The sequence below is a fragment of the Sorex araneus genome, chromosome X (assembly GCF_027595985.1).
Source record: "Sorex araneus isolate mSorAra2 chromosome X, mSorAra2.pri, whole genome shotgun sequence".
Lineage (NCBI taxonomy): Eukaryota > Metazoa > Chordata > Mammalia > Eulipotyphla > Soricidae > Sorex > Sorex araneus.
The window spans coordinates 154,495,484-154,510,820 of record NC_073313.1 but is presented as its reverse complement, the minus strand read 5'-3'; the positions used below and the strand labels follow the sequence as shown (position 1 = coordinate 154,510,820).

The 15,337-nt window shown below is 42.9% G+C and overlaps 2 gene segments (V, D, J or C); both read left to right on the top strand.

Annotated features, from left to right (window-relative positions):
- The first annotated feature begins 732 nt into the window (after positions 1 to 732).
- LOC129399823 (Ig heavy chain V region PJ14-like) lies at positions 733 to 1,919 on the top strand. The segment is given in 3 exon segments: positions 733 to 799; positions 879 to 1,174; positions 1,854 to 1,919. Coding segments are annotated over 3 exon segments (429 nt in total).
- A 12,435-nt stretch (positions 1,920 to 14,354) lies between these two features.
- LOC129399980 (immunoglobulin heavy variable 1-69-like) lies at positions 14,355 to 14,795 on the top strand. The segment is given in 2 exon segments: positions 14,355 to 14,400; positions 14,479 to 14,795. Coding segments are annotated over 2 exon segments (363 nt in total).
- The last annotated feature ends 542 nt before the right edge of the window (positions 14,796 to 15,337 follow it).

Here is a 15,337-nt window from a genome sequence, read left to right as displayed (position 1 = left end):
CCTCAGTGATGACCCCAGTGCAGGGTCCTGAAGCTCATGCTGAGTTGGACCCTGAGTTATAGACAGGACAGAGCAGCATCAGGTGCTGTTACCAGGCCAACCACACCAGGCAGAGGCTTTTCTTGTCCAGATTTAGGCCCAGCATCACAGAGCATACACATTCGAACACTACACTGAATAAATAGTCCAGTCTATTCCAGGGCAGGAATTTTCATTCCGAATTAGTGTATGAAGAAATGCCTGTAGTATTTGACAGACCTTGGGAAGAACACAGATCTGTCAGAATTCACTGCAACAATAAACCTGGCTACCACCATGTTTCTATCACAAATATTGCACAGACAGTGGGACACAGGAGCCACAACACAGGGACACGGAGGGACAGAGGCCCTGGAGGTGCTGAGGTTGGTCATCAGGGACCTGAGACACGGGGACTCTCCTTCCCAGCTGCCATTCCCCCTCAGAAATTTCTGTTTTCTGAGAGCTCCTCAGCACGTTTCCTTTGCTGGAGGAAGAGGCCCAGCTCTGACAGGGCCCCAGGGACAGGCCTGAGTGCCCTGAGCCACAGTCAGCACCTCCTCCCAGGAGCCCAAACACCAGCTTCCCCTGGGTACCCTCCTTTCACTATAGAGGCTCCCCCATGCAAATCTGCACTCGGGACCCAGGGTTAAAACCACGTTCACACTCACCCCAACTTGGACTCCCTCTCCCCCTGACATGGTCTCTGAGATCATGGACCTCGTGGGCGGGAACGTGCGTCAGCGCTGGTTCCTCCTCTTTCTGGTGGCAGCTCCAGGATGTGAGTATCCCCTGGACAGAGGCTCCAAGCTGGGCATGGGGCTCTGAGCCCGTGTCTCACTGTGGGTCTCTGTCCCAAGGTGTCCTGTCTCAGGTACAGCTGCAGGAGTCAGGAACAGGCCTGGTGACGCCCTTGCAAACGCTGTCCCTCACCTGCTCGGTCTCTGGATTCTCTCTAACCGACTATGGTGTGATCTGGGTCCGCAAGACCCCTGGAAAGGGACTGTATTGGGTTGGTACTATAGGGTATGATGGAAGCAAATACTATAACCCAAGTCTTCAGTCCCGACTCAGCATCTCCAGGGATACCTCCAAGAGCCAAGTTTACCTAAAGCTGAGCAACTCAGTAACTGAGGACACAGCCGTGTATTATTGTGCAAGAGACACAGTGAGGGCAAGTCCCTGTGAGCCCAGACACAAACCTGCTGAGGGAGACTGGGGAGCTGCAGGGGTGCGTGTCACCACCAGGGGGCAGTCTCCTCCCAGTCTACAGAGGTTAGGCCCAAAGAGCTCAATTTTTATTTTAAAATTAAAATATATAAAGAAAATTTAATCAAATTAGGTAGGTATATATTAATACTTTCTTTTCTCCTCTAGTATAAATTTTCAATCCACTTTTTGGAAGACTACTAAATACTATCTTTTAATTCCCATTTTACGAAGTATGTTATAGTCTGTGTTCCTGAACAGATATTCTTTTCAACACTGTCACTGTCACTGTCATCCCATTGCTCATCGATTTGTTCGAGCGGGCACCAGTAACGTCTCTCATTGAGACGTTACTTATTGTTACTGTTTTTGGCATATCCAATACCCCACGGATAGCTTGCCAGGCTCTGCTGCGCGGGCTCTATACTCTCGGTAGCTTGCTGGGCTTTCCGAGAGTAGTGGAGGAATCTAACTCGAGTCAGCCTCATGAAAGGTGAATGCCCAACCCCTGCGCTATCGCTCTAGCCCATTCTTTTTATAGAAATTATTTTTGTTTTTCTATTTTCAGTCTTTTGTAATTGATGTGCATATGACTACACTTGTCTTATTGCCCATCTGTGGTTTAGAGTTACTGTGCTGCTTCACAGCAACTCATTGCCCAGGATGATTCACGACTGCTGTGTCATTTGTAGTCGGCCTCTTCTTCCTGGTAAATGGAAAGTGTGGTTTTCTAAAAAATGAGTATTTTTTCATTTTAAATTTAGAAGTTCAATTATCTTAATTTTTTCCACAGTTACAAAGTTGTTCATGATTGTGTTTCAGCCATATAATGTTCCAACGAGTCATTATTCTTCTTTTCTTTTAAAAAAATTTATTAATGAATCACCGTGAGGTACAGTTATAGACTTACAAACATTCGTGCTTGCATTTCAGTCATACAATGATCAAGTACCCATCCCTCCACCAGTGCCCATTCTCCACCACCAATGGTCCCGGGATCCCTCCCACCACCCCCACTCCATCCCCTCCACCCCACCCCGCCTCTGAGGCAGGGCATTCCCTTTTGCTCTCTCTCTCCTTTGGGGTGCTGTGGTTTGAAATAGAGGTATTAAGTGGCCATCATGTTCAGTCTATAGTCTACTTTCAGCCCGCATCTCCCATCCCACTTTTTACTTGTTGGTCCCTTCTCTGTCTGAGCTGCCTTTTTGCCCCAGCATTCGAGTCTGGCTTCTAAGCTGTGGAGTAATCCTCCTGGTACTTATCTCTACTAAAAAGTGAATATTTTTTAATGAAGCAGGAGAGCATGACCATGAATCCTGCTGTGCTGACGGCCACAGTCCCGTGTCCTCAGACGCACTTTTATGGTCTCTCATGCTCTGGAGGAGAGACCCATGGGGAGGAAACCCAGAATCCAAGCCCACCAGGACCCACCCAGTACACAGTGAGGACAAGTCCCTGTGAGCCCAGACACAAACCTCCTGAGTGAGACAGGGGGAGCTGTAAGGCTGCATGTGAACAGCAGGGGGCGCTCTGACCCCAGGACTCCAGGGCTGTGCTCCAGGAGCAGATGGGGAGGGGCCTGTAAGGGTTACATTCTTTTCTTTCTTCTTCGTTCTTTTTTAAAATTTTTATTTTTATGATATTATTATTAGATCACTGTGAGATGAATCTTTCCAAAGACATTCATAATTGTTTCAGTCATACAGTGTTCTAATCCCCACCCCTCCACCAGAGTACATTTCCAGTTTCCCCCCATCACCACCCGACCCCCCACCCTTTGCCCACCTGCCTCTATGGGAGCACTTTTCTTCTCTCTTTCTCTTTCTCTTTCAGTTTATCTCTCTCTCTCAGTGTTAGGGTTTGCAGTACAGATACTGAATATTCTCCATTCTTTTACAACTTGTTTTTTGTTTTTTCTGGAATAACATTTTTAAAAAATAATACATCAAATATATAGATTTTAATTATTACTTTCTCTTCTAGTACAAAACTGAGTATTCCACCTTCTGTTCAGTGTCTCTTAGAGACTGTTATATTTCATTAGGTAAATTTTAATCAGTTTTTCTTCTGAATAAGGTTATTGCTTTTCACATAAAGGAGAGATTTCCCCCATTATCTTTTTTATTATCAGAGAGGGAACACATCTGAGTGTTGATGCTTGTGGGTCACAAACTCCCTGCACTTCTCCCAGCACCAAATCCCCACCCCCCACACACACACTCTGCTGTGGCCCCTGTGCTCGCTCTCTTCTTTCCAGTGATCTAAGCCCCCACCTGACTCCTCTAGGGAACCCCAAAATGTGGTTAGGATGCAGGGACAGTTATTGTTGGATCCTGTCCTTCCTGACGCTCTGTTCTCTGTGTACCACAGATGAATGAGATTGTCTGAATTTGTCCTTCTCCCTCTGACAAACTTCACTTTATCTGATATTCTCTACTTCCATCCATGGTGCAGAAAAGACTAGTATTTTGTCTTTTCTTATAACTGCATAGTATCCCGTTGTGTATATATACCACAGTTCTTTATCCATAAAATTGTCATTAAGCATTAGAATTGTTTCCATGACCTGGAAACTATTCTAAATGCCACAACTGACATATGTTTACATGTATTTTCTCTAATGATTGTCTTCATGCTTGGGTGAAGTTATTAAAAATAGAATCACTTACAACTTGGAAATTCTGTTTTCACTCTTTAGAGAAATCTCTTAGTATTTTCTACAGATAGGTTCCCACAAACACAGAAACAGTGTTTCTTTGGCTACCTTCCAACTCTGGTTGTTTCCAGTATTTTCCATATAAGCTATTCTCATTGGGAAGAGATGGTCTTCATTGTACTTTATATTAACATTTCTTGAATAATAAGTGTCCATAAAAGACTTTTCATATGCCTATAGCACATACTGATGTTGCTTTTGGAAAGAATCTGTTTCTTTGCCCCACCATTTTATGATTTTTATCAGTGTCATGGAGAGACTGGCCGAGGTTTTCCTCTGTGTGCTTTAAGGATTCTGCAGTCAAAGCTGGACTATAAATCCACTTTTCAATTAATTCTATGTCTGATGTAAGATATGGATTCAATTCTATCTTCTGTTGTTCTTTTTTTATTTGGTGTTTCCCAACACCATTTGTTGAAGAAATTTTCCTTGCTTCACTTCACTGGATGAAATTCTTTCCCAAAGATTCACCGTAAAAGATCTAAGGATTTATTCTGGGCTCTCAATTATATGCAGTTGGACTGAGAGTTTTTATTTCTGAATATCACGTGTTAATTTCAATAACTTTATTATTTAAATCCTGTTCCCGAGGGATGTCACAGGTCTCAGTGAGGCTCTGTGGCACCAGAATCCACAGTTATTCCTGCTGATCAACCTCTGGCACTCCCAGGCCCACTGAGAAAATACCACAGGCTTTGTGGCTACCAGAAGTTACTAGAGTCACAGCCCTAGCTGAATAGAGTAAGGAACTTGACCCAGTCCATGCCCAGACCACCGGGAACTTACACTCTCAGTTCCCACAGAGCAAAATCATAATGAAAACATAATTCTATTGTTTTAACGGATGTGGATTGAATCCAGGGAAGTACAATATAACATTCCATGATCTGTGGGCGTGTGGTGAGCAACAATCCTCTCAGTGCTCTCTGGCCTGAAGAAAACACTGACAGGGAGACTCAGGAGTCTCGATAGAAGGAAGGGAACAATGATCACTGTCCTTCAAACAAAACTGAAGGAGAGAAAGAAAGGACTCCATGACTGAATAAGGGAACACACACAGAACTGAACCCCGCTGTTGTGTGTTGTGTGTGCATCTTGGCTACTGTACTTGGTGCTGCCGTGAACACAACTATGATCATCTCCACTAGTGAATGCTTTTGGGTTTCCAAGAGACACAAAAAGAACCCAAGGATCAGCTTAGTCTGAAGGGGAAGTGCTGAGCCCTGGTGACTCTCAGAGAAGGCAGTGGGGAGTGAGGCCAGAGTCGAGTTTGTTTTGTTTTGTTTGCTTGTGGAAGGAGGAACCACATCCTAGGACCTTGCTGTGTGCACAGAGACTGAGTGAGGGCATGTGCTGTGAAGACATGTGAGGGGTTTCCCAACTCTGAACCTGCAATGATCCACCCACATTTGTCACAATTCCACCTGAGGATTCACTGACTCCTTCAGCTGTTTGTGCACCCACCATTGAAGGGGACTTTGTGTTTGTGATTGTGGTCAGCCCATGACAAACGTTTTGTGTTGCTAACAAGCAGTTACTCTCCGCTGAGTTCAAACACATGGTTCTTTGTCTTCTTGATTCAATTTCCCTCCCATAAACTATTTCAGAATCTACATGGAGCCAACGTTTTCACCATTTCATGCTTTGAGTTGTCAGTCTATCTCTTTTAAAAAGCCCAGTCAATGTAAATGAAATGATGACCAGAATCAAAAGACAATCAAAAAACTGGAGGAAAATATCTGCCTGCCCCTCACTGATGTAGGATCAATAAAACATATATAAAATGGGACCCTTGCCGCCGCTGCCACTTCCCGCGTCCCACCGCCCCAGCTTTCCCGTCCGTCCGGCTCCCTCCAACCCGGCCTTTTCCCAGGTAATCAGGAGACTCCCAGCCACGCCTCCCGAGTGCGCCCCTGGTTCCCACGCGGCCGCCAGGACTTGGGGACCCACGTCCCAGGAGCCCCTGCTAGGAAGAAACGGGGGCGTGGCCTAAAAGGGGCGTGGTCTAAAGGGGCGTGGCCTCCTGCCAGAGTGGCCACCGCTAACGCGGCCACAGATATTATTTCCTACCTTAGCACATTACGTATAGTCTTCTTGCTTTGAAAATCGCTTTAACACATCTCATTCACTTATGCGAACTAGCCTATCAGCTCTAAGTTTAGAAAAATTATCAGTGGATAAGAGAAGCTTAGCAAGCTTTCGTAAAGACAACTTAGCCTTAAGTCTTCATTAAAGCCCCAACATCAATCAGAAAGAAAGGGCTGAGTGTAAGGAAGACTTCTAGAATAGGAATAAAGCTGCCATCAGCAATAGCACAAACAGAGCCCCCTCCTTCTCTCAGCAAGAGGTAGTAGGAATAAACACCTACAAAGTTCCAATCCTATACTTCCATAACAATATGAAGAAGCAGCGAAAATCCCCTCCAGGAAGAGAGGGAGAAGAAAAGATACTAGAAACCTCAAAAGAGGCTCCCAACATCTACGACCTCTCAGATAAACAATTCAGAGAGGAAATCTGGAGGAGAGTCGACCTACTCCAAGCAACCATGGAACAGACGTCCAATAAATTAAGGGAGGAGATGAATGAATCACTGGAACAATCTACCAAAAAAATGCAGGAAGAAATGAGAGCAGAAATTTCAAACCTTCGAACGGAAGTCTCACAAATAAAGGAATCGGTAGATGAAATAAAAACCTCACTAAATGCCCTCAACAGTAGAATGACTACAGCCGAAGACAGAATCAGTGATCTGGAAGATGAGCTGCAGAAAGCTTATAGACAACAACAAATCATGGCCAAAGACCTCAAAATGGCTATAGAGCGAATCAGAGCCCTGGGGGATGACTTCAAGAGGAACAACATAAGAATCATTGGAGTACCAGAACCGCAGGGAAGCAACCCCAATGAAAAAAACACAGTCAAAGATATCATTGCTAAGAAATTCCCAGAGCTGGAGAAGGCAGGCATCCAGATACAAGGAGTCCGAAGAGTACCAGCAAAAAGAGACCCGAATAAAAAGACCCCAAGGCATATCATAGTCAGAATGACGGATACCATCGATAGAGACACAATTCTGCAAGCAGCAAGGGCAAGGAAGGAAATCACATACAAAGGAGCACCCCTCAGATTTACGGCCGATCTGTCAGAAGAAACCCTCCGAGCCCGAAGACAATGGTGGGACATAGTGAAAAAACTCAACGAAATGAATGCCTCACCAAGAATACTTTATCCGGCTAAACTCTCACTCAAACTCGAAGGAACCATACACAATTTCTCAGATAAACAACAGCTCAGGAACTTCATAGACTCAAAACCAAACTTAAAAGAAGGTCTAAGGGGGCTACTGTAAGCTAAGGAGGAACCCCATAAGAACAACTAACCCCAAAGAAAGATGACACAAAACCCCATCACAATAATCTCTCTCAATGTCAATGGCCTAAATGCACCTATCAAGAGACACAGAGTCTCAAAATGGATCCGGAAATTAAACCCAACATTCTGCTGTTTACAAGAAACACACGTGAACAAACAGAGTAAACACAGACTCAAAGTCAAAGGATGGAAAACAATCCTGCAAGCAAACAACTCCCTTAAAAAAGCTGGAGTGGCCATCCTAGTATCCGACAATATAGATTTCAGGTTGAAAAAGATTAGAAGGGACAGCGAAGGCCACTTTCTATTCATCAAGGGATATGTACAACAGGAGGAAATCACACTCTTAAACATATACGCACCCAATGAACGACCGGCTAAATACTTAAAACAACTCCTTACAGACCTCAAAGAGGACATCACTAACAGCACAATAGTAGTTGGAGACTTCAATATCCCTCAATCACCTCTGGATAGATCAACAAGAACAAAACTCAGCAAGGAAACACTGACTCTGAAAGAAGAAATGGAAGAGAGAGGCCTAATAGACCTATACAGGGGTTTACACCCCCAAAAGAAAGAATACACATTCTTTTCCAGTGCACACGGAAAATTTTCCAAAATAGACCATGTACTGGGCCCCAGAACATACCTCAATAGAATCAGAAAAATATAAATTGTATCAACCATCTTTTCAGACCACGAAGCGCTGAAGATAGAAGCCAACCACACACCGACATGGAGAACCAAATCAAACACCTGGAAACTAAACAACTCAATGCTGAACAATGAGTGGGTCAGAAAGGAAATCAAAGAAGAAATCAACAAATACTTAGAAACAAATGAAAATGAGGACACGAGTTATCAAAACCTATGGGACGCAGCAAAAGCCGTGTTAAGGGGAAAATTTATAGCTCTCCAAGCATTCCTCAGGAGGGAAGAAAGGGCCCACATAGAGAATTTGACTTCACAGCTCAAGACCTTAGAAAATGACCAGAAAAAGGAACCCAAACCAGACCGAAGGAAAGAAATAATAAAAATTAGAGCCGAAATTAATGACATCGAAACCAAAAAGACAATCCGAAAGATCAATGAAACAAAGAGCTGGTTCTTCGAGAAAATAAATAAGATTGATAAACCGCTAGCAAGACTCACAAAGAAAGAGAGAGAGAGAACCCTAATAAATCGAATCAGAAATGAAAAGGGGGACATTATAACAGAAACCAGTGAGATTCAAAAGATCATTAGAGACTACTTCGAAGGTCTATACGCCACAAAACAAGAGAACCTAAAAGAAATGGATGAATTCCTTGAGTCCTACAATCTCCCAAGTCTGAACAAAGAAGACTTGGAATACTTGAATAGACCCATTAATGTTAAGGAAATTGAAACTGTAATAAAAAATCTCCCCAAAAGCAAAAGCCCAGGCCCAGATGGATTCACTGGTGAATTCTTTCAAACATTCCAAGAAGACCTGTTGCCAATTTTCCTCAAGCTTTTCCAGGAAATTGAAAAAACAGGAACTCTCCCAAACAGTTTCTATGAAGCACACATCGCCCTAATACCAAAACCAAACAAAGACACCACTAAGAAAGAAAATTATAGACCAATATCCCTGATGAACAGCGATGCGAAGATCCTCAACAAAATACTAGCAAATAGGATCCAACAACTCATCAAGAAGATCATACACCATGACCAAGTGGGATTCATCCCAGGGATGCAGGGATGGTTTAACATCCGGAAATCGATCAACATAATCCATCATATCAACAAAAGTAAAGATAAAAACCATATGATCATATCAATAGATGCAGAGAAAGCATTCGACAAGATTCAACATCCGTTCATGATGAAAACTCTCACCAAAATGGGTTTTGGAGGAACTTTCCTCAAGATAGTCGAAGCCATCTACCACAAGCCTACGGCAAGCATTATTCACAATGGAGAAAAACTAAGGGCCTTTCCTCTAAGATCAGGCACAAGACAAGGATGCCCACTCTCACCACTTCTCTTCAATATAGTACTGGAAGTACTTGCGATAGCTGTTAGACAAGAAAAAGAGATCAAGGGCATCCAGATAGGAAAGGAAGAAATAAAACTCTCACTATTTGCAGATGATATGATACTATATCTAGAGGAGCCCAAAGCCTCTACTAAGAAACTCTTAGAAACAATAGACTTATACAGTAAAGTTGCAGGCTACAAAATCAATACCCAAAAATCCATGGCTTTCCTATATACAAACAATGAGGCAGAGGAAAGGGACACGAAAAAAGCAATCCCATTCACAATCGTGCCCCAGAAAATCAAGTACCTCGGAATCAGCTTAACCAAGGATGTAAAAGACCTCTACAAATAAAACTATAAAACGCTACTCCATGAAATCAAAGAAGACATGAGGAAATGGAAACATATACCTTGCTCATGGATAGGGAGAATCAATATTGTCAAAATGACAATACTCCCCAAAGCATTATACAGATTCAACGCGATCCCTATAAGTATACCCATGCCATTCTTCAAAGAAATGGATCAAGCAATCCTAAAATTCATATGGAACAACAAATGCCCACGGATAGCTAAAACAATTCGTGGGAAAAAGATGATGGGAGGCATCACCCTCCCCAACCTCAAACTCTACTACAAAGCAGTAACAATTAAAACAGCATGGTACTGGAACAAATGCAGAGCCGTAGACCAATGGAACAGGGTGGAATATCCCTACACACAACCCCAAATGTATGATCATCTAATCTTTGATAAGGGAGCAAGAGATATGAAGTGGAACAAGGAAAGTCTCTTCAACAAATGATGCTGGAACAACTGGACAACCACATGCAAAAAAATGGGCTTAGACCTTGACCTGACACCATGCACAAAAGTCAGATCAAAATGGATTAAAGACCTCAACATTCGACCACAAACCATAAGGTACATTGAAGACAAGGTCGGCAAAACCCTCCACGATATTGAAGATAAAGGTATCTTCAAAGGTGACACGGAACTAAGCAATCTGGTAAAAACAGAGATCAACAAATGGGACTACATTAAACTAAAAAGCTTCTGCACCGCAAAAGATACAGTGACCAGAATCCAAAGACTATCCACAGAATGGGAAAGGATATTTACACAATACCCATCAGATAAGGGGTTGATATCAATGGTATATAAAGCATTGGTTGAACTCTACAAGAAGAAAACATCCAACCCCATCAAAAAATGGGGCAAAGAAATGAACAGAAACTTTACCAAGGAAGAAATACGAATGGCCAAAAGGCACATGAAAAAGTGCTCTACATCACTAATCATCAGAGAGATGCAGATCAAAACAACCACGAGATACCACCTCACACCACAGAGACTGGCACACATCCAAAAGAACAAAAGCAACCGCTGTTGGAGAGGATGTGGGGAGAAAGGGACCCTTCTACACTGCTGGTGGGAATGCCGACTGGTTCAGCCCTTCTGGAAAACAATATGGACGACTCTTAAAAAATTAGAGGTTGAGCTCCCATTTGACCCAGCAATACCACTGCTGGGAATATATCCCAGAGAGGCAAAAAAGTATAATCGAAACAACATCTGCACATGTATGTTCATCGCAGCACTATTTACAATAGCCAGAATCTGGAAAAAAGCCCGAATGCCCTGGAACGGATGACTGGTTGAGGAAACTTTGGTACATCTATACAATGGAACACCATGCAGCTGTCAGAAAAAAGGAGGTCACGAATTTTGTATTTAAGTGGATGGGCATGAAAAGTTTCATGCTGAGTGAAATGAGTCAGAAAGAGAGAGACAGACATAGAAAGATTGCACTCATCTAGGGTATATAGAATAACAGAGTGGGAGACTAACACCCAAGAATTGTAGAAATAAGTACTAGGAGGTTGACTCCATGGCTTGGAGGCTGGCCTCACATTCTGGGGAAACTGCAACTCAGAGAAGGGATCACCAACTATAATGTAGTCGAAGGCCATATGGGGGAAGGGAGTTGCGGGCTGAATGAGGGCTAGAGACTGAGCACAGTGGCCACTCAACACCTTTATTGCAAACCACAACAGCTAATTAGAGAGAGAGAACAGAAGGGAATGCCCTGCCAGTGGCAGGGTGGGGTGGGTGGAGATGGGATCGGGGAGGGTGGGAGGGATGCTGGGTTTACTGGTGGTGGAGAATGGGCACTGGTGAAGGGATGGGTTCCCGAACTTTGTATGAGGGAAGCATAAGCACAAAAGTGTATAAATCTGTAAATGTGCCCTCATGTTCATTCACGAATTAAAAATATATTAATTAATTAAAAAACATATATAAAATACTTGTACAATTTATTTTTTAGAACTTGTATGATTTAACAAAAATATCTAAAATGGTGGTTTGAAACAGATAGATCCTTAAAGGAGACTGAGGCAGAGAACTTTTGGAATACATTTTCCCCATCACATATCAGAGAAACGCAAATTAAAACAATAATGGGATATCACCTCATACCAAGGAGTAAGTCACACCTCACAAAGAACCTAAACATTCTGTGTTAGCCTAGATGTGGGGAACATTCAATCCTCATTCTCTGCTGGTGGGAATATTAAACAGATTGACCTTTTTCAAAAAGACTTAGATACTAACCAATATACTAAGAATTGAGGTTCCATATGACCCAGAAATTCCACTCTTGGTATTGACCCCACTGGACCCAAAACACTAATTTGGAAATAGATTTGCATTCCCATGTCTAATGCATCACAACGTTGTATTCACAATAGCCAAATCTGAATCATCACGAGTATCTCAGAGCAAATGATTGGATGGAACATAGTATATCTACACAATGAAACACCACGCAGATACCAAGAAAAATGAAATCATGAAATTTGCTTATAAATGAAGGGATATGGAGAGTATCAGGGTGAGTGAAAAGAGTCAGAAGGAGAGGGACAGGTATAGATTAATTTTACTGTCCTGTGGGATTTAAACTTTTATAAGAGATTTATATTCAATGTCAGGAAAAAAGGGGACCAGAAAGACTGGACAATGATTAGAAGCTTGCCACAAGTGTGTGGGGGGACAAAGGACAGAGAAGGACCAGTCTGACAGGAATAGTTAGATATGATCACTCAGGACAAGAACTGAGTGTTGAAAGTAGTAAAAAGGACATACATGATAATCTTTCAGTGTCTGTATTGCAATACATAGATGAGAGACAGAGGGGGGGGGAGAGAGAGAGAGAGAGAGAGAGAGAGAGAGACTGTACAGAATCCTAGGGATCATCAAAGAGAAGGATGACTCACGTGATGAAGACCAGATTCTGTGTTTGGACTGTACTTCCTGTCACAATCCTGTGCCATCTCTTTTTCTTTCTCTCTTTCTGCTTGCATTTCTCTAAGTATATTTATTTTGATAATACTATTTTGCTCCTCTGTCCATCTCACTTTTCATAGAATTCACAGAAACTGAAAGTGAATCTCTGATTCTCACTTGTTCAAGTTTTCACTTGTGCTAGGTGGAAAATTTTCTAAAGACTTTCCAGACTTCTAACATGTCTGAAAAAGAAATCAGAACTCAAGGATTTTTCCCACTTGGAGAAACCCATGTGCTCTTATGAACACGGGTCTCTCTTTCTCTCCCCTTTCATTTCTCTAAGTAAATTTCTTTAAATAATATATTATTTTGTATCACTGAAAAAATTAGAGTTCAATTAATATATGCCATAAAGCTTTATTTATATTATTCTACTCATTTTGTGTTTACTAATATTTGTTAGAATAATACTGCTATATAATAAATATATTGACAACAGTATTATGACTCGCATGGTTTTTAAAGTCTTCATTATTTTAGCAAATTTAATATATCTGTTTAAAGTCTTTAGTTATATATTTGAATCCTCTTTTCGTTTGATAGTTTATATCATTCTATTTGAGTAAATTATTTATTGTATCTCCTTTACATAATTTCATCAAAGAATGCACAGTATCACCTTGTAATTTTATATATATAAGAATTTGATTTGCCAATGTTTTCCTAGGATGTATAAACCTGAGAGATTCCTGAGCACAGAGTCAGGAGTAAGTCCTCAGAAATGCCAGATGTGGCTCAATACCAGAGTACAAGGCCCATAAAAAGAATGAGTCTAGAACAAGGCTTCTGAAGTGAAGTCCGAGGATTCAATCCTGTATTAGAACCACCAAGAGGTTAAAGCCCCTGAGAGCCCAGAGGTTCTCCCTGCAGTGTGGAGACCGGGCTGCAGGGGGTGACAAGTCCCAAGAGCACCAAGTTGCAGGCCTGGAGTGAGTTCAGAAGTGAGAGGGGTTTCTCTTCAGAAACAAGAATACTATATGATGGAAATCGAATCATGAACCGTTTTTTAAGGTTCGATCTCACAGTGATTCAATAAAAAGTAAAAAAATAATAAAAATTACTTTTAAAAAACTAAATTTTGCACTCACTCTCACAAAAAACAAAATTAAATTAAGTATAGGATACAGAAAGATAAATTGTGCATACTTATCTTTTGGGGAGGAACACTTATTAATTGATGAGCAGTAAAGCCTGTATGCAGGTGGTGTTTATGGAATTCTTAATATCTCCAATGGAAAACACTGGAGCATTACAATGGTTTTGTAATGTCACTGTTATATCCCTTTGGGAGTTACAAGATCCCAGAAATAACCTCAGAGCCCAGGTGTGTCCAGATGTCTCCAGGCCACACAAATGTGGGAAGCCCAGAGAGGAAGGTCCTGAAAGGGCTTGGCTTCTTGAGGGGGAGCTCTGTGTGCACAGACTCCTGGGACAGGGCAGGTCTCATCTCCTCAAACAAGGGTCAGAACGTGGACCTCTTCCCTCCCCTTGAATGAACTCAGTGTTTCCCCCAGCCCCTTCTCAGGTTGGACCAGGCCTTCAGCTATGAATTCTACCTCCTCATGAATATGCAAATCACACCAGGGACACTGAGTTAAATACAGATGTGTCTGTGTCCTGACAACCTCACACAGCAGGCACACCCACACCTTCAGGGGCCCTTGAGTGCACAGTCCCCACCATGGGCTGGACCTGGAGAATTCTCTTTCTGGTGGCAGTGGCTGCAGGTAAGTGTCCCCATTCCTTGGGCTGAGGGAACAGGGCCAGTCAAGGGGAGTCCACCCACTCCTGTCTGCTGTCCACAGGTGTGAACTCCCAGGTACAGCTGGTGCAGTCAGGGGCTGAGGTGGGAAAACCTGGGACTTCAGTGAAGATCTCCTGCAAGGCGTCTGGATACACCTTCACCAACAATGGGATGAACTGGGTGCAACAGGCCCCGGGACAAGGGCTCGAGTGGATGGGAAGGATATACCCTGGTAGTGGTAGTACATATTACGCACCGAAGTTCCAGGGCAGACTCACACTCACTGCAGACAAGTCCAAGGACACAGCCTACATAGAACTGAGCAAGCTTAGCACTGATGACACTGCCGCGTATTACTGTGCGAGAGACACAGTATAACAGCCACATCCTGAGTGTGTCAGAAAACTGAGGGGAGGCAGCTGTGGCGGGTGAGGAGATGACAGGGACACTGATCCTCCTGACTTCCTCCTCAGAGAGTCAGTGTGTGAGACACAGAATGGGGCCACAGGGGAAGGCGTCATTTGAGGGGAAGTCTCAGAATCTCTCCCTGTCCGTCAGCAACAGCCAAGAGGCAGATGGCTTCTCTCGAGAACACCTGGTGTTATTCATGTTTTCTTATATGATTGTTTAGTGGCGTGTCCCAGATGGTAGTACAAACAACACATGTAAGTTTCGGCTGGGATCATTGGAGGTTCCTGAACAGTAGGTTGACCCATGGCAGACTCCCAATGTTACATCGTTTGTTTGAAATTCTGTCTCTGCAAAAGTCCTTTTCTCTGAGATGAAATCCTGGTGTTGGCCAGAGCCCCTTCTGGAGTTTCTGTGGGGCCCTGAAACTTTTTACACTTTTGTATCTCTATATTGCTGAGCTGGAATCCTTCCACTGCACGAGGGGTAGTAGAGGAGATGACCATCTATGA